This window comes from Canis lupus, chromosome 7 (genome assembly GCF_003254725.2).
Source record: "Canis lupus dingo isolate Sandy chromosome 7, ASM325472v2, whole genome shotgun sequence".
Taxonomy (NCBI): Eukaryota; Metazoa; Chordata; class Mammalia; order Carnivora; family Canidae; genus Canis; species Canis lupus.
Window position 1 is genome coordinate 65701919 of NC_064249.1, and position 17945 is coordinate 65719863.

At 49.8% G+C, this 17945-nt stretch overlaps 1 protein-coding gene across 3 annotated transcripts in view; it reads right to left on the minus strand.

The window, feature by feature from the left end:
* GATA6 (GATA binding protein 6) overlaps positions 1 to 15455 on the minus strand; it is a 32202-nt gene extending 16747 nt beyond the window's left edge. The window contains exons 1-6 of one of the 3 annotated variants that reach the window (XM_025429332.3): positions 15157 to 15455; positions 12539 to 13710; positions 7896 to 8062; positions 4304 to 4429; positions 3355 to 3442; positions 3156 to 3259 (exon numbers count right to left, since the gene is read on the minus strand). In XM_025429332.3, coding sequence (XP_025285117.1) covers positions 3156 to 3259; positions 3355 to 3442; positions 4304 to 4429; positions 7896 to 8062; positions 12539 to 13667 — 1614 coding nt within the window. In that variant the 5' untranslated portion in view covers positions 13668 to 13710; positions 15157 to 15455. Of the gene's footprint in view, positions 1 to 3155; positions 3260 to 3354; positions 3443 to 4303; positions 4430 to 7895; positions 8063 to 12538; positions 13711 to 14000; positions 14464 to 15156 lie in introns of those variants that run through there. The other 2 variants (XM_025429333.3, XM_035718785.2) reach the window with 2 other exon arrangements.
* Between the last annotated feature and the right edge of the window lie 2490 nt (positions 15456 to 17945).

The window sequence follows — 17945 nt, forward strand, 5'->3', positions numbered from 1 at the left end:
CATGGGAACCTGTTGCCCCCTACCCCCCACAGGAGAGGGAAGGAACAGAAGGATTTAAAAGGAGCCTGCTGGGAACGCCTACTGATCGTCTCCTACACTGCTTTTCTGAGGGTGGCGGGATTAAAAAGGAACAGCAGGTGTGCTGTGGACCACTGCAACAATCTGACTTCCTTGCTATTACAACCATTAAGGAAAGATGGGCAAAGCAGCTATGTTGCCACTTACACCATGTGGCCCCCCCAGTTCCGCTCTTCCACTGGGAGTATGCCTGAGATGACTGTTTTGTAGCTCGGCTGACCCTCTTAAAAGTGAAATAACCCTGAACTACTCATTTCCACCACGTCAACCACAGGGCCACACTGGAGATCAGCGGGACATCAAAGGAGGCTTAAACGTTGAGCCAACCAGGGTGATGCATACTGCATACCAGGCGCAACCTTGCCAGGCGGATGCAACATTTTCTTCACCTACAGCACCTCCCCAAATCCTGTAATCATCCTGGCACAACACCAGCTGCCCTCCAACATCATAAACTGTGACCAAAATGGGAAAAAGGACACATCTTGTCGGCACAGCCACCTTTCTCAAGTGCTTCCCCCAGTGGCTCAGGGAGCTCCCTGCCCTCCGCCCCCCAAGGGCACACACCAACCAAGTCTCCACCCAGAGAAGGCCGTGAAGGTACTCAGGGACCACGGGGCACACACACGGGCACTCCTCCATAGGTAGTCACCTGGGGAGACCATTAGGGTCTACAATTATTCTGGGAGGGGACACTTTCCAAAGGCAGCCAGCAGATGGGCTTCTGTCCTGTCGGCCTGGTTCCCCACCACAGCCATGTCACATAGGGGCTGCTAGAGACGTGTGTGGTGGGCTAGCAGACTAGGGAACCCCCAAAGCCCAGGTGCCTGTGGAACCCAGGCCAGAGGGAGTGGGTCCCTGTATGTAGGGAGAAGGCAGGCAGTCTGTGCCCCCTGCCCTGGGAAAAGGTGCTGGGAAGCCTTTGAGGCCGCTGGGGTTCTGCAGGCGCATACACAAACCCTGCCTGGTCGGCAGTTCACACTGCCAGCTCCCACGCACGCTGCTGCTTGGGCTAAGGAGTGCTGGGGGCTTATAGCCCAAGACCTCGCCTGGAACTGCTCTCAGACTCCACCAACCTCCAAAGTCCTGCTCGCCCTGCCTCCCGGCCTCCAGCGCAGGACAGAAGAGTTCCTTCGAGGGGTGAGGGCCGGCCAGCTGCCTCCAGCATGCGGGGCCCCAGGTAGGAGGTGCCCACAAAGCAGGCGGAGGATGGCCAACATAGCTCCTGAGACCCCTCTTCCAGGCAGGCCAGAGCCAGACCCCTCCCCGACTTTCTCCCCAGCGCCTGTCCGGTGAGGACAACCGATCAGACTCACAAATAGCCAGTTCTGAAATTACACAGCACAAAACCATGAGAGCAAAAGAAACCCCGAGTCCCCCAAGTCCATTGTTGGGCAAATACCTGTATTTCTGTGCCATTTATCATTCAAATTTGGCCTTTTCCAGGCTTAAGCCGGCCTTAACAAACAAAAGTGACCCAAAGCTGGCAGTGATTATTTCAGCTACAAGAGACCAACACCAAAGCCAAAAAACCTGACGGCTCCCCCAGTGCTTTAAAAACCAGGGCGTTTAGCTACTACCTGCCTCATTTAGCTACTACCTAAGTGCTGCTGAGGACTGAGAACATAAAGAATATTTTTAAATAATCTTTATCTTTTCATTCCCACACAAGTAACCACTTTAGACTCTTGAAATCACAACTAACCCTTTTGTAAAAGATAAATAAATAAACAAAAAAAAATCTTACACCAGAGTCCACCTTTAAAAAGGCTAGAAGCCTTCTTTAACACCTTATCTGCAACAAATGAAAATGACGGAAAGGCTTTTTGCCTTGTGAAACTGAACATACTTCTTGCATCATTAAAGCAAAAGAAAAAGCCAAAAGAATTTGGGATGGAGGAAAGACAGAAATATCAAACTTAAATTTTTTAATGTTTCCCTTTTGCTTGTTTAAGCCATTCAAAATACAATGAAAAGAAACCGGCTCTGTGGTTCCTGAACCCAGGTTAAAGACACCTCGAGGGCAACAGTTTCAATTTCACCTGGGGCGCTTATGCAAAAACACAGCCTTCCAAGCCCCACCCCCAGAGACTCTGACTCAGAAAATCCAGGGTGGGGCCCAGGAATCTGTAGCATTTCAAAGTACCCCAAACAGGGCAAAGCTAAATGTAAAAAACAATTACTAAGTAAATAGGGATTTTAATGCTGGTATTTTGACTTAAACCAGTCTCAGCATAATCCTTAAAAAAAAGTCCTGCGGCCCAGATCTCGCCCCGGATCACACTGAGGTCTAGGGTAAGGCCTGATCATTAAAAGAGCATTCCAGGTAAATTTGGAAAACAAATTTACGGTGGAATGTGCTCAACACTCAAGGAAAACTGGGTTTCAATCACCCCTTTACAGAAACTGTGATCTTCACCAAGCCCAGGCATCCCTATCCTTAGGGGTGTGAATTACTCAAAAGCGAATTGCTCCCAGGCTTGTGGCAAGGCTGAAATAAGCCAAGGTACAATGAAGGGGCCTTAGAAGGCAAGGGCCCCCAAGCAGAAGGCCAGTGGGTAAGATCAGTGACTACAGCAGCACAGAACACATTATGATGAGTTTTGCTTTTTGAAATGACTTTAAAAAAAAAAAAAAAAAAGGAAGAGAAGAAAGGCAAAAAGATGGAGTCGCTACGATAAGCAAATTTAAATGCCATGGGCACCGAGATATATAAAACCTGAGTTCATAGTGTTCTTGATCTACATCACAAATACATCTATACAAGCAGCTCAAGACAGAAACCTGGAAATAAAACAACTTCAAGCACTTCACACCAAAACTTCTTGCTTTTACTTGGGTTAATTTAACCATAAAAAATGATATAGATCTTAATTAAGAGGTTTGTAAAGTACTTAGGTTTGTCATTTTGTTGACATTCAAATGTAATCTCCTCTAAAAACTATTCCTAGGTATCAGCTAACTAAACTGAACTGTTGGTTTAGATTATTGTACTACCAGATAAGATAAAACTTGTGATAATATACTAGAAAGCAACCCACTAGCTTAGAAAGCGTCTATACTCCTTTAACACTTACCCCTGAGGCTGTTGGTTGTGTTGTAGGGGAAGTATTTTTGCTGCAGTCATCTGAGTTAGAAGAGGTGGAAGTTGGAGTCATAGGAACAGAATTATTGCTACTACCTGCAACAGTCAAAATTAACCTCATAAATACACACATACTCGACCGTTACAGTTGGCCAATACTTTACAATCAAATAGCATTTTATTGTATTTACCAGAGCAAGCCTTTGACTTATTTATGTTCTTAGGTTTTCTTTTCCTGGTTTGAATTCCCTCTTTTTTCATAGCAAGCGGTCGAGGCACCTAAAAAAAAAAATTTTCAAACAGGCCTTAAGTTTAATGAATATTATATTGAAGAAAAACTCAACTTTAACTAAAGACTCAACATCAGAACTGAAAGCCCTCATTTAAAAGAAGTTGGCATAAATTTCACTCAATTTTTATACACACTCAATAGATCCCAACCTGTACAAAGACTATACTTTCCCCAGCAAATGCAGATTCCTTCAGAGAAAATGAGGTGACTTGTCAAGGAAAATTTATTCCTTCAACTTACTGTTTATTGTTTTAAACAACTTCAATCACAGAGTAAAACCACTAGGTACATATTTTTATTGCAAAGAGATTGTGTATTCTCTTCCTCCTACACATACAAGGTTAATTTCCTTTTTAAGATTGATGTGTTTATAATATTTCACGGTTTCCTCCAAATGAAGGACAGTGTTGCTAACTATAACTATCAAATATATTATTGCTCCTTTACATAAATGTACTTGATTGCATCAAAAAGTTTAAAGTTAAGGTATAAACTAGTTATGCATTTCTAGTTGGTGCCATGTTTTTTTTTCTTCAAGTATATATATTTTTAAAGTTACTACTATGTTATTGATTCTAAAATGCACATTTTTCACATTTTAGCATTTCTAAAACTGAGATGTCTTAAAATGGATATGTGGCAGTTTAACTGGCAGCATTTCTTTGTTTCTTACTGATATGTAAGATAATGGTTTATAATTAATAACATCCTAAATTCAGTAACGTACATATAGGAAATCAGATTCTTCACTTTTATCCCCTCTCCTTGGCTGTTTTTTTTTTTTAACTGAAACTATGTACAAATAAGATTCTAAACACGTATACACATGAGCAGAATACGTGGCGCACCCCATGGAGTTTCATGTAGAGTCCACAAGCATTGCACACAGGTTCACCCTCCGCATTTCTGCGCCACAAAGTGGTGGTCGTGGTGTGACAGTTGGCACAAGACAATCCAAGCCGCCGGGAGGAAGGCTAAAAGGTAGAAGAAAGTGTACAGATATGAATGACTTTATGTATATGCCACATACATCAACGTATCATTTCCCTGTCATCAACAAGCATGGATCTTTTATTTACAATAATTTTAAAATATAGGGAAAAAATTAAAGTCTGATTAGACTGAACTTCTTGAACCAAGAAACTGGAATTTTATGTAGGGTGCTCCATCCCACAGTGTTTGGTTTGCTCCAGATTATTCTCCCAGCGTACAGAATAACCCGGACAATGTTGGCCAATAACTGCGCTCACTGTTTTCAGGTCTGAATTATAAGAGTCACGAAACACAATCACAAACTGCCTGCCAGTGTCCTAAGTGGCTTTGGGTGGTCTCCACTTGTCATTTGTAATCAAGTCTATTTCTCAGACATGTGCAGAGGAATAACCCAAAAACTTTACAAAGGCAGGCAGTCAGGTAGATATACTGACAGGTATAAAGAAACGGATCTTGTAAAATGTACAAAATTTTTATAAAGAAATATATTGTAATACATATCATAATTTGCAAGGTTGCCTGCTGCCTCTAAGTTTTCGTATTATTCTTTTTACAAAGTATAAGCAAATTTTGTGGCACTGTTTTAATGCTGGCAGTCTTATTTACGGTGATAGGGATATATTTTCTTTGTCCTATCAGTACAGTATTCAGCTTCTGTTCATACAAAGATTTAAATATTAGAAAAGGCACTGTCATTCCGATTTCCATGTGACCTTTATGCCCATAACATCCTTAAGAGGGAATTTATCTCATCTAAATTGTGTGTGAGTGATAAAGAAGAGTTTAAGCTAGTATAAGTTTCTCTCCAAAAGGCCAAAATCTATATTTGTTTTTAAATTACCTAGAAAGGCAACTAAAACAGTATTATGACTTCAGTAAAGAAGCTGTGAGGGAAAAATCCAAGGATCAAAATAAGTCGAAAATTTTTTCAACAGAATTTGGTAAGTTAGCTACATCAATTAATTTCAGAAAAGAATAGTCTTGTATAACAAAAATACGAACTGGGGGTGTGTTGAATATTCACAGGCTAAAGGACAGATTTATCAAATCCTTTGCCGACATATTTAAAAGATAAAATTGAATTTTGCATTTACAATTCACATCCTATTGATGACTGTAGCATTATTCTTTACAGACAAGTCATAAAAACAAGCAGACACTGGCAAACCCTTAGCACTACAACATTTGTAAGAAGTCAATGCTAAGAAAAATCGATTTGACTTTTGGTTGAAATGAACATGCTTGGCTGACAGGCAAACCATCTGTGGAACTGTTTTGTTAAAATGATAAAAACAAAACTTTTTGCATGTCGAGATTTGTTTCTTTCTTTTAAAATAATTTCCTAGGAGAGCACTCCTTTTTCTTCATAAACGTGAAATCAGTAAACTAGGGACAAGAAGGTTCATTTTATAAACAGGTCATTTATGACAGTTTCCAGTGGAATTTGAAGCCAATGTGAAGTAAACTTGTTATCAGAATTTACCATTATAACAAAGAACTTTATGACCGTCAACTGCAAATCATAAGTGAAGCCAGTCTCCATAAACATGTGAAATGAAGGTGAATGGGTTATAAAAGTTCCTTGTAACAAGTGATCTCAGTTATATTCATCACTGACAAGGAATTCAAGTTACACCATAAATCTCTTATTTTGCAATATATTACAAGTTCAAATTCACAGTGATTGGTTCTGGACTGCTAGCTAAACAAACTTGGGTTCAACATTCTGAGAACTAAGCTAGATCCATCAAAACCATAAATAAGAAGCCCACAAGAACTAATTGATGAACACACCCTTCAATTGGTATCATTTATAACCCATTTACAAAGCACAATGGCTGACCTTGGTCATGGCCAAGACACCTGCCACACAGAAGGGAAACCAACAAATTGAAGATGTCAAAAACTCTTTTTTGTTAAGTTATTTTTACTGGTAAGTGCACAAAACAAATGGCACTATCTAAATAATGGATGTTACTAGATCAAATTTAGAATGCAACTAGAACTTAATCAGCTACTCTTCTACCAGTTTTTCCCTCAATCTCAAGAAAAGGTTATCTTGCTGAACTCAGCTAGTATTCAGCTCAATGTACCTTTCAAAAAAAAAAAAAAAATCAGTTTCACTGTTGACACACCAAAACGACAAACTTCTTGGCATAGTTTCTGGCCACTACTTTTTTAATATGATGCATAAGAAATGAAAACCATAGGGAGTCAGATGCTGAAGTTAAGGATGCCCTCTGAAGACAATTTCAAGCTGCAGGAGGTTGTAACAAGTTTAAGGCACATACATTAAATTAACCTCAGCCACTTTATTTTAAATGCATTAAAAACAAAACAACCATAAAACTAATTGCTTCTCTTTAAGGTGTCAGACTTCCATTGTGATGCAATTTCACCCTAATCTATTTAACACAAACAACATGTGTAGCATTTGTTCCTGCTAATTACAGTATAACAATTAAATAAATTACTTGGATACTTAAGATGTCTGGCATCTCACTGTAAAATATTTTACTTTAAAAGGTATTAAGAGTATGAGTGCTTGGTTAAACAAATGTTAGCCCTACAGTGGGGCCTGTGAACACTTTCATTTATTTTCTCTAATCACTACAGCAGTAAATGCCCTCTCCTAAAACCACACCTAACTCTGAAGAGATTTATCCCTGAAAAAAAATCAGAATTCCCAGAATTTAAAACACATAAAATACATTTAAAAATGTGTTTGGATTGGTGAAAATCCCCAACTTGGGAAGCACATAAGACTGCATTTTTTTTTCCCCTCAAGTGCTATGCAGTTTTCTGAACAGCTAGATTTCAAAATAACAAAGGTTAGAGTAAATTTTGATCAAACTCAAAGACAATCCAAAAGATGGAATTTGGGGCTACAAGCTGTCTCATTCCCAGGAGGAGAGGTAAAAGGGATCCAAAAGTATAAGGAACAGAATCAAAGGAACCCTGAATGAGGGTGTAGGGGAAAGGGAGTGTGGGTTTGTGGTTGTGATACTCTAAGGCGAGAGGGAGGGGGTTCGAGTCTCAAAAATAAAATCCAAACCAGACCAAACAGTACATAGTGAAAAACATCTCCTTCCTTCATCTGACCTGGTTTCGGTATACTCAGTTTTTTCTCCCCAGAGGTTACCGTCATTACTAATTTCTTGTGTCTCCTTCCAGAATGATTCTAGTGCATTTAGAAGTACATCTAGAGATTATATATATAAACACAGACTTTAAAAAAAAAAAAAAAAAAAAAAAAACAAGGTAGCCCCCTACACGTTGCTGGTCCCGCGCTGACAGACATCCTGCCCTAGGTGGGAACGTGGGGAAGGGCGGTCTTCGCCCCCCGGCCTCGCGCGCTCGCGGGCGGGAAGGGCGCAGCTGGGTCCCCGCCGCACCTGTTCCCGCGGGGGCGCCCGGGCCGCAGCGGAGGGCGGCGCTCGCACTCACCACGCGCTTCTGCGGCTTGATGAGGGGCCGGCTGAGGCCGTTCATCTTGCTGTAGAGGCCGCAGGCGTTGCATAAGTAGTGGCCGGTGCCGTCCCGCCGCCACAGGGGCGTCTGGATGGAGCCGCAGTTCACGCACTCTCGGCTCTCGGGCAGGTCCTCCAGCAGGTCTGCGGCGAGAGCGGGGACGGGAGCCCCGGTGAGGCCCCCTGCAGCCCGGGCCCTCCCGCCCCTCCCGGGCTCCCCGGCCCCCTGCAGCCCGGGCCCCAGCTCCCGCCCGCCTCCGCCTCCGCCCGCGCCCGCGCCCTTCCTTCCCCGCGCGCTCGGCGGCCGAGCCCGGAGCCGGCCGTAGTCTCTCTATCGATCCGCTGAGCCTGTATCCAATACTTCTGCAGCCCTGGGCGCGCCCGGGAGAACCCCAAGAAAAGTGGCAGGAGATGGTGCTGGAGGCCGAGCCCGAATCATCTCATCTGCCTGGTCTCCAAGGACCTCGGAATGGAGAGCTGTGGGCAAGCTGGTTTGGGTCCCCTGACCCCTCCTTTCCCGCTGTTCCCAAGCGTTTCAAAACTGAAATCCATCATAATTACAGTGGACCACCTGCCAAACCCCAGCCAGCCATACAATATCAACGCTGATCACTGACCCCTGCAACCAGACCCACAGATATCCTGGGATACAGGCCGGCTACCTTATTACTTTTATCCCACGTAATTTTTATTTTAATGTATTTACTGTATCTGTCAACCTTCCTTTCCTCCAATTAAAAAAAAAATGGACAAGTGAAATTAGAAATATGTTCTTAGGCACTTTATCCATTAATTAGAAAATGACTCCGGTCTCCTAAAGGGGGAAAAACGCACCAACATTAACAAGCACCGAGATAAATGTTAAATTTTCTTCTCATGTCACAAGGAGCAAACGCTAAAATATTCTGAGTTCCACTGCTTCCATCTGCAAAATTCCTACGAACGGTTGATATCTTTTTGATTCGGGACATTACTAAAATCGTTTAGTAACACTCAACAAAACTTTCATATTTTCCTACACTGAACTTCAGTTTAGGCAATCTATCTAAATTGCGTTTGTCATTTTGCTTTTGGTTAGTTTTTGGTGTTTACAACTAACCCAAGCCTGTTATTAAGAAAAAAATCTTGAGAGTAAATAGTTGTAATATTTATTACTTCCACTTAAATTTGTTAAATATGAATAAATAAATACTATCTAAAATGAGATGGGTACTCACTAATTTAAAAAGTGCTTTTAAAATAAACTTCATAAAAAATAAAAATAGCCTTTTGTTTAGGGTTATTTATAAAGGACTTAAATGTCCAAATGTGGCTTTACCAAGAATTTCTGAATCAATTTTTAAAGTAAATAAATGTTACATTTTAAAGCTTTATTTGAAGATGTGTGCCAGCAAATCTTTATGTTCTTTCTCATTCCCGAGGAGTGTACAGCCTGTTCCTACCATCAACTAACTACTTGTAAAGATATTTAAATATGTTTTGGGCATGAATACTCTCTAAGTCCATTAATGCAATTTACGCTACAAAACAAGTCTCTTTCCTCCTCAAGAAATAAGTTTAAAAGAAACTAGCATCCTACATAACTGGAGTTCAAAGTTGTCACGGGGACACCGCGACTTACAACACATCACAAAGATTTATTCTTCTCCACCCTAAAAGCCACTATTGACTACGGTAATCAGTAAAATGCTCAGGACTTCAAGGACACTGAAGTTAAACAAGGTATTTGTCTTAGTTGTTGACTTTAAAATGTTACCTATCAGAGACCCTCTCGATAGAGGAGTGGGGCATTCCCTGGAGAACCCAGCCCTATGCCTGGCCTCCTTCCCCCAGGCTGGAAACAATAAAAGTTCCCAGGAGAAGACAGTGTGAACTCTCCAGGTAAATCTCTTTAGTCATCTGAAAACCAAAAGCCCCTTTGGATAAATAAAATTTAGGAAGTTTGTTTGTTTCATTAAATCGAATCTAGAGCTCCCAACTTTCTCCCTACCACTTACCAAGCAGCTATAATCCTTCAACGGACTAAAATAAGAAAAACTTTTTTTTTAACAATTAGAAAATCTGACTGCACTGGACTTTCGTTCATCAGTTTCCCCCCTACTCATCATCGTCTCCCAACACAACTGCTTTGGATTCCTAGGAAAAAAATAAATAAATAAGAGGCTCCAGGGAGAAGGGTACGGCCAGGGAATGCCATCCCAGGACCCAAAGAATGGAGCACAATTCAGCAGGAGGTTAGGAGGGCGCTGGTCTCAGGGACTCAAGCACTCAGCATAATCACCCCAGGATTCCCTACCACCCATCCACCACCAAAATCAGGGAGAGGTGTATGGAGCAGGTAGCTGGAGTCCTCCACACTGTGTAGATTGAAAAGGCTCAGTGCTCTCGGGTTTTAGCCCAAACAGAAGGCAAAAGAGTGCCTTCAACAACGGTCCGTTTTGGGGGCGCTTTTTTTTAAACCATCAAAGTGGAGAAGGAGAAATCTAGCTAGGAAGCTAGGAGGAGAAAGAGGGGTTGGAGGTCAAGGTTTCCCTGCAGGAGAACACCTCTGAGGACAACCAAAATTAGATCTTTTGCTCCCCCACTCCCAGACTGGCTGATTCTCAGTAGCTTCCTGCTTTCTTAAAAGACTCTTAAGCAAAAGGTGTGTATTCCCAAAACCCTTCCCATTTTTGGTTGTTTTTAACATATGCTGGATCTATGGAAGATTTTTCTGACTTTGCAATGTCCCATCCAGAAGGTTGAAAAGTTGGTGAAAGAATAAGCTAGGTTTAAAATGAAATTTGTAAGTCGCCTGCAATTGCACACTTACGGCCCCTGAAAAGATTTTCTATATTAAAGAAGTTGCTTTAAACGTCGGAAGACTCCGATTATGTCTTTTGGGACTACTTCTCTTCCTCAGTCCTGTGAAATGCCAGAAGACTGGAGAAGAGGGGTACGGAGACCAGCCTAAGGTATGTCCCGAAACAGGTGGAGCTGTAGGATCTCGCCCCTAACCCAACTCATGTACCCTTTCGGATTCCCGGTTGGATTCTTGGCTGACAAAAGCCTCATCCTAACAACCCCCAACCTCCTTCCCATTCTTTGAAGATTCCTCATCTTCCAGTCCCTCAGCTCCGGCCAGGGAACCAGCCGTGCGTCCCTATGCTTCTCTGCTCCCAAGTCTCTCCTCAGCAGGGCTCTCCACACCCACTCTACACAATGGTGAAGATGTCTCCAGGGCCAGCTTCACAGAGGAAAAGAGCGAGTTCCGAGACCAGAATCTTAGGAAGTAGAGAATGAAAGGAAGAACTTGTTACCAAAACGCCTGCTGCACCCTCCCAGTGTTACCAGCAGGGCTGTTCAAGACACATCCTTCACTTTGGGGCCCCTGGCATTTCCAGTATGTCTTTTGAATACAAGGCTGGCGATTCATCACTTTCTCCTACTAGTTAGGGCCCCTAAAAGGCTTGTCCTAAAAACCGAGCACTGAGGCTCCATGAAAAACCCAGATCTGGAGTGTGAAGACACCAGGTAGGATAATTTAGGCTGACATGCCTCCTGCCTCTTTGTCACCTCTGTGACTCCCACACCTCCCCTCAAACAAACGACAGCCCCTATCCCCCACCCAAAAGGTTGTCTTAGGAGTCTGTCGGGTTATCAGACAGGTTAAATACAAAGTAAGAGACCTGAGAACGCACCTAGAAGGACCCAGAATGCTGCAGCTGCCGAGAAAAGGAGCAAGAGGCCTTGTCAGGCCGGACAATACCGTTTATAACCTCCTCTGCTTGAGCACAAAACGCTTTTCAAAATGGGGGTGCTTCCAGGTATTTTGACCACTGTTTTTTTCCCAGTTCACCCAGCGTTGCCCCCAGACACTGGAATGAAAGCCTGGGTGGCCCGGAAAACTGAAAAGTCGGTGGGCTGAGCTCTGGAGGAAGAAGAGATGTGGGAGCTCCAGGGTCCCTGGGTGGGGGTGGGGGGCAGCCGGGCAGGAGCAGCAGCAACCCCAGACAGTTCTGCTCAGCTGATGTCAAGCAAAAGGACCCCTCCGCCAGCTTTCCTCGGCATAGTCAGGAGGCTGGCCAGTCCAGGTGGCCTCTCTACTGTCCCTCTCACCTAGGAGGAAGCCAACCGGCTCCTTAGGTTCTTTTCCACTGGGCAGCTCTTAAATACTCTCCTTGAGGGACACACAGTTCCTCACCTCTGGGGAGCTGGACTGGGTGAGACCGTATCCGAGGAGGGGTGAATCAACATTTCCTAAACTGACCCCCCCCCCACGCCCGCCCTCCACAGAGTCCTATTCTTGTGCTTGGGCAAATGGGGCCTGTGACAAGTCTCAGGCCCTGTCAGTTCCTCCCCATCCCATTCCCTGCTCACGTCCCCCGAGCTTCTCTGAGGCACTGACACGTCCACGCGCACGAAGTCTCCTTCGTGGAAAGGAACTGAAACAACAATCGGCCAAACAGAAGCACCTCGCCAAGTCCGCCGGGCTCCGGGTGGCCCCGCCAGAGTTCTGCGAGTCCTCCCGGGGCGCCCAGAGAGAAAAGCCCCAGGCACAAGGCCCAGGCGACTGGCCGCTCCTCACCCCCGCGCGCCCCGGAGCCCAGGCCCCCCGCTCCGCCGCGGCGCTCCGCTTACCTGCGCTGGGGCCCCGCGGCACCGGGAGGGGGGCTCCGGCGCGGCTCTGCAGGCTGTGCAGCACCGGGCTCTCGAAGGGTCCCGCGGGCCAGGCGGGCGTGAGCGGCGCACCCACGTAGGGCGAGTAGGGGTTCGGGTGGTGGTGGTGGTGGTGGTGGTACGTCCCGTTCAGCGGCCGCGCGGCCGACAGCGAGCCGTACTGGTGCTCGCGGCCGCCCATGGCCGCCAGGCCGCCGCCGCCGCCGCCGCCGACGCCGCCCGCGCCCCCGCCCCCCGCCGCCGCGTAGCCCCCGGGGTCCCGCGCCGCGCCGTTGGCCACCGGCGGGCTGGGCGAGTAGGGGAAGCGCGCCGAGACGTGCGCCGCGGCCGAGCCGGCGCCCCCGGGCCCCGCGGCCCCGCCGCCCGCCGCGCCGCCCCCGCTGCCGTACGGGGGGCTGTCGGCCGAGGCCTGGGGCCAGCCGGGGTGCGCGCCCGCGCCGCCCGCGTGGTTGGCGGGCCCGCCGCCGGCCCCCTGCAGGTACGGCAGGCCGGGCAGCATGGAGCCCACGCGGGTGGTGGGCACGTAGACCGGGGAGCTGGCCGCGGCGGCGGCGGCGGCGGCGGCGGCCGCAGAGTGCACGAAGCCGCCGGGCGCGCCGTCGTAAGCGGCCGGCCCCTGGCTGGACAGGGCGGCGAGGGTCTGGTACATCTCCTCGGGCTGCTCGGGCGCGAAGGGGCTCAGCTTGGCGCCGCGGCTGGACCACAGCAGCTTGCTGGCGGTCGCGGCCTGGTCGAGGTCAGTGAAGAGCAGCAGGTCCTCCCAGCTCGACAGGGCGCTCCCGGGGCCTGCGACCCCGGGCGCCGAAGGTCCGTGGGGCGCCCCGAAGGGATGCGAGGCGTACGGGCCGAGCAGCAGCGAGCGGGCCGGGGGTCCCGCCGCCGCCTCCGTGTCGAGCTGCGGCGTCCTGCAGTTGCCGGCGCCGCCGGGGCCACGCTCCCCAGCCCGGGAGCAGCAGGAGGAGGAGGAGGAGGAGATGGGGGACGGCGGCGAGGAGCGCTCCCGCGCTGCAAAGGCTCCGGAGTCGCCGGCGTCCGCGGCGGCGGCCCCGAAGCGCTTCGGCAGGCACCAGCCGCCGTCAGTCAAGGCCATCCACGGTCCGGCGCCTCTCCAAGCCGACTCCTAGCTCCTGAGGCTGGGTGGGGGGAGGCGGGGACGGGAGGAGAAATCAAAAAGGGTCACCAAACGCGCAGGCCGCACGGCACCTCGCTCCCACTGCCTTTTCGAGCTAATGAGGCTCCTCCAACATCCCGTCTCCGGCCCGGGCGCGGGCGCGGGCGCGGGGCGGGGCGGGGCGGGTGGGGGGTGTTGGGGAAGGGGAGGGGAGCGGGGCCTGGGTATCCGCCGCGGGGTCCCCCCCCCCCGGCCCGGGAAACCCGCCCTGCCCGGCCTGCACCGCCGGGGGCCCCTCGCCCGGCCGCCCACCCCCTCCGCAGCATCCTCCATCTCCGCGCGCCAGTTCCCGGGGGTGACGGGGAGACCCGCCGAGGTCGTCCTTCCGCCCCAGAGTGGCTCTCTCCCGGCCGATGCGCACAAAAGAACTTTTTAAAGCAGTCGTGCTCGTCGGCGCTGCCTTCTCCCGCCTCCCTGCGGGAGTCCCCGCCCGGGACGCCTCAGTGTGAGGTCCGCCCGAGTGACAATCGTTAGCGTAAAGGAAGGCAACCTGTCCCCGAAAACGAAACCGCCGCCTTCTCCCACACCGGCTTCCCCGGAGCTTCCCGGACCGCCCTGGACCGGACGCAACGCGAGCTCCAGACTGAAGTGTGCTGCAGCCCAGGGAAGGTGGGGCGCCGGGGCGGAGACCGCAGGCTCTGACCTTCCGGGCCCAGGCACTGCTGGGTGCCCGCGGGGCCGCAGTCTCACGCCCAACCCTCCTCCCCGTGGCGCCGCACACCTTAGGCACGGCTCGCGCCTGCAGCCACCAGCGCGTGCGCTCACGCCGGCGGGGCCACCCCCGCCCACCCCGCGGTCATCCCCAGCCGCGGAAAGGCCGGACCGTTCCGGAATCGGACGTAGCGGGGTGGAGCGGAGCGCTGAGAAAAGGAGGGGGAAATGCGGGGGGGGGGGGGGCTCGAGGCGGGAGCGGGGGGCGTGAGACCGCCCCGGGGCCGAGGCCACCCCAAAGGGGAGAGCAGGAAGAGAGACGGGGAGACTCGGAGGCAGTGGGGAAGGGAGGCGAAATGCAGCCAGGCGGGCCTCCTCCGAGCTGCTTTTCCAGATCGCTTCGGCTCATCGGAGATAACCATACTAAAATTAATGCCCACACACAGACCCGGTCTAGATAGCAAGAAAGAAGTCTCCCTGCCCGCCTGACTGCCGGCTCCCGCCCCTTTGCGCCAGATAAGTCGGAGATAAGGCTGCGCGCAGATAAGCGCTTCAGAGAGAGAGGAAGAGACAGCAGAAGTTGGTCCGCGGTGTCTGTCCCGGGAACCTGGGAGCCGCGACAGAAGAAGGGAGACACCCTCCCAGCCGACCGCGGCCCGCAGAGGGCCGGAGAGCCCGGGGCTGAGGGGCCCGCGACGGGTTAGGGGGTAGAGGGGAGGAAAGAGGGGAGCCCGAGCGAGCGAGAAAGCAGCCGAACCTCGGGCGCGCGCTGCGCATGGAGAACGGCTGCGGCGGAGAGGGCTCTCGAGCGCGGAGAGAGGCTGCGGGCGCCGGCAGGCGAGCGCGAGTCCGGGGTCTGCGCGGCACTGCTGGTGAATAAAAAGGAGAGAGGAGGCGCCTCTTACTGCTCTGCCGGAAAACTGCAGCCTGCGCTCCTGATTGGACTCATCCGAGCCCTAAACAAACAGCGCTCGCCGAAGGGTGCCAGGCTGTGGGTCGGAACTGCGCTGTGCGAGCAGCTGGGCGCTGGAGGTGAAGAGGAGGAGGAGGAGGAGGTGGAGGAGGAGGAGGGAGCGAGGGGAGGAGAGAAAAGAGGGTGGGGAGGGGACCTCGGGCGGCTGGGGGAGGGGAGCGCGCCGCCGGGGCAGACAATGAGCGCCGCGCAGCCTGCGGGTGTGGGCCGAGCTGCGAGGACCTTCCTGGGAGTGGGGGCGAGTCCACCGAGGGGGCGCCGAGCCCCGGGACGCACGGGGAGGGGCGGAGGTGGCGGAACGCTTGACCTGGCTGGCGACCCACACCCATCCGGCTGCGCAGCACTTTCCTCCGCCCCCAGTTACACACGCACTTACGGGGGCGGGGGGGTGGGGGTGCGGCACGAGAGGAGTTGGCTGTGCACAGCCCAGCGCGGCCACCACGGCGAGAGGGACGCGCCAGCTTTCGGGTCAATGTGCCCCCAGAATGAGGGGGAAAGTGCTTTACTCCGCGGCCCTTCCGCTCTATTTCGTCCACGTTAAAAGAGCTTTTTGCTCTGCCTTTGTATGTGAACTACCTTAAACTCTCCCCGACCTCTCCTCGAGACCTTGGGGCTCGGGTCGTGGTGACCGTCGGGGATTGAGGCTCCAAAGAATATGGAAAAGAAGGAAATCCAGTGCCCAACTCCCTATCTCTGCCAGGCTTTTTAGAAACAGACTAAATTCCTAGGAGGTTTCGGGAAGCTCACGTCGACACTTACCAGCTAACCCTTGGGAACTCTGAATTCGGGGTTGTATACGTAAAGGCTAGTCCCGGAAGGTGCGCGTGATGAAACGGGCTTCCACCCCAGTCGCACCCCGAGATGCTTTCCAAGTTTTCGTGTCCCCGTTTGCTCTGAGCTTATCCCGGAGAACTGCAGGTAAGTCTCGGATAAGTCGTTGGAAAGAGGGAGGGGGTTCACTTCACCTTCCCTGGACCCAGCGGGAAATACCGCTCCCCCACCCCCCACCCTCACATACACACCCCTTCTTCGCTCCCTCCAAATGGTTATCACAACTGTGTACAAACTGATACGGTCCCGAGCCGGCGAAGGGACTGGAAATGAACGTCGCGGGGTTATCAGCGCGGATCTGTCAGCAGCGAGGCGCGCGGCCGCAGGTTCATCCGCCGCAGGAGCAGTGATATATGTCTCGGTCCCTTTCGCTCACAAAAAGATTTCTTCCGACAGATGTGACCCCAGAAGGCAGCGGACAGAGAATTTGCTTTGGGAGGATGGATTTTTACATTTTTTTTTTCCCCAGGTGAATCGAAGTAAATGATTTTCTAAAGGTCAGTCTCCCTGAAAGCATTTGGGCTCTCTCTTTTTCTGTCTTTTCTTATTATTCTTCTTTTTCTTCTTCTTCTTTCTTCTTCTTCTTCTTCTTTCTTCTTCTTCTTCTTCTTCTTCTTCTTCTTCTTCTTCTTCTTCTTCTTCTTCTTCTTCTTCTTCTTCTATTTTGTCTTTTTCCATTTGGGGAAGGGAGAGGAGCCTAAGCAGAGTTGAACGGGCGTAGCTAGAGGCATTGTAAAATATGATTTTGAGAGATTGTGAGACCCCCATCGTTAAAAGTATGTTTCCTCTCAATATAATTATGAGCTGTGAACCTGTGTGTCCAACGGGGGAAAGGGGACAGGCCCTGGCAGTGAGGGGAAGAAGCGGAATCGAGGAAGTTGGCGAGAACTCTTGGTTGCTTTTTTTTCCCCATTCTTCGTTGTAAATTGCTGCTAAACACTTCTGAATTCTAAATTGCTATTACAACTGTCCATAAACCGTTCTCATCCAATTTAGTCATTTTTATTACATGCCTCTTTGCTTCCCCCAATCACTGTGGTGGCTCCCAGTTTCAATGTGGCCTCAATTCGGGTGGAGTGAAGGTAGAAAACTCTGGAACAGAGATTGGCCACCGGAGCAGGATTCAGGGCTTTAAAATTTAACCTGAGTTCGATCGAATGGGACTAGCAGAAGAAATGACCTGGAGTCCGCCTTCCGCTTAACACTGGCCAGGGCTTCCAATACCTTTTTTGGGGGGGCGGGGGGGAACAGGGGGTTACGTGAGTTCCGACCAAATTTTTAAGTAGACTGAAGTTTTTTAGAGTCTCATTTGCAAGCAGTTACAGAAACGTTGTGGACATTTGACTTTCTTTTGAGTCCAACTGTTTTGAAATGATTTTCAGGTTTACTCTTAAAAGCAGAGGAGGTTTTTTTTTCCTTAATTCATATCTCAGTGAGGTGATTTCTAATGGAGATGAGTTTTTAAAAATCCTCTGTCTAAGTTAAATTCCAAGCTGTGAACGGCCTCCAAGCCTGAGCCCTGAGGAGACCTAGCCCGGAACCTGATTCCTGTTGAGTGTGTTTCTTTATATCAGCAAGTATGAAGGTGTCTGGGTGAATTTCCTTGGACAATAGCTAAACCCCCAGGGACCTGCTTTTCCCGCAGCTCCAGCTCGCAGCAGCTGGCTCTGGCACCGCTGGAACAGAGGTGAGCAGCCAGGCAGACTCTGACCAACTCGGCCGGCAGCCTATAGTTCCTAAGG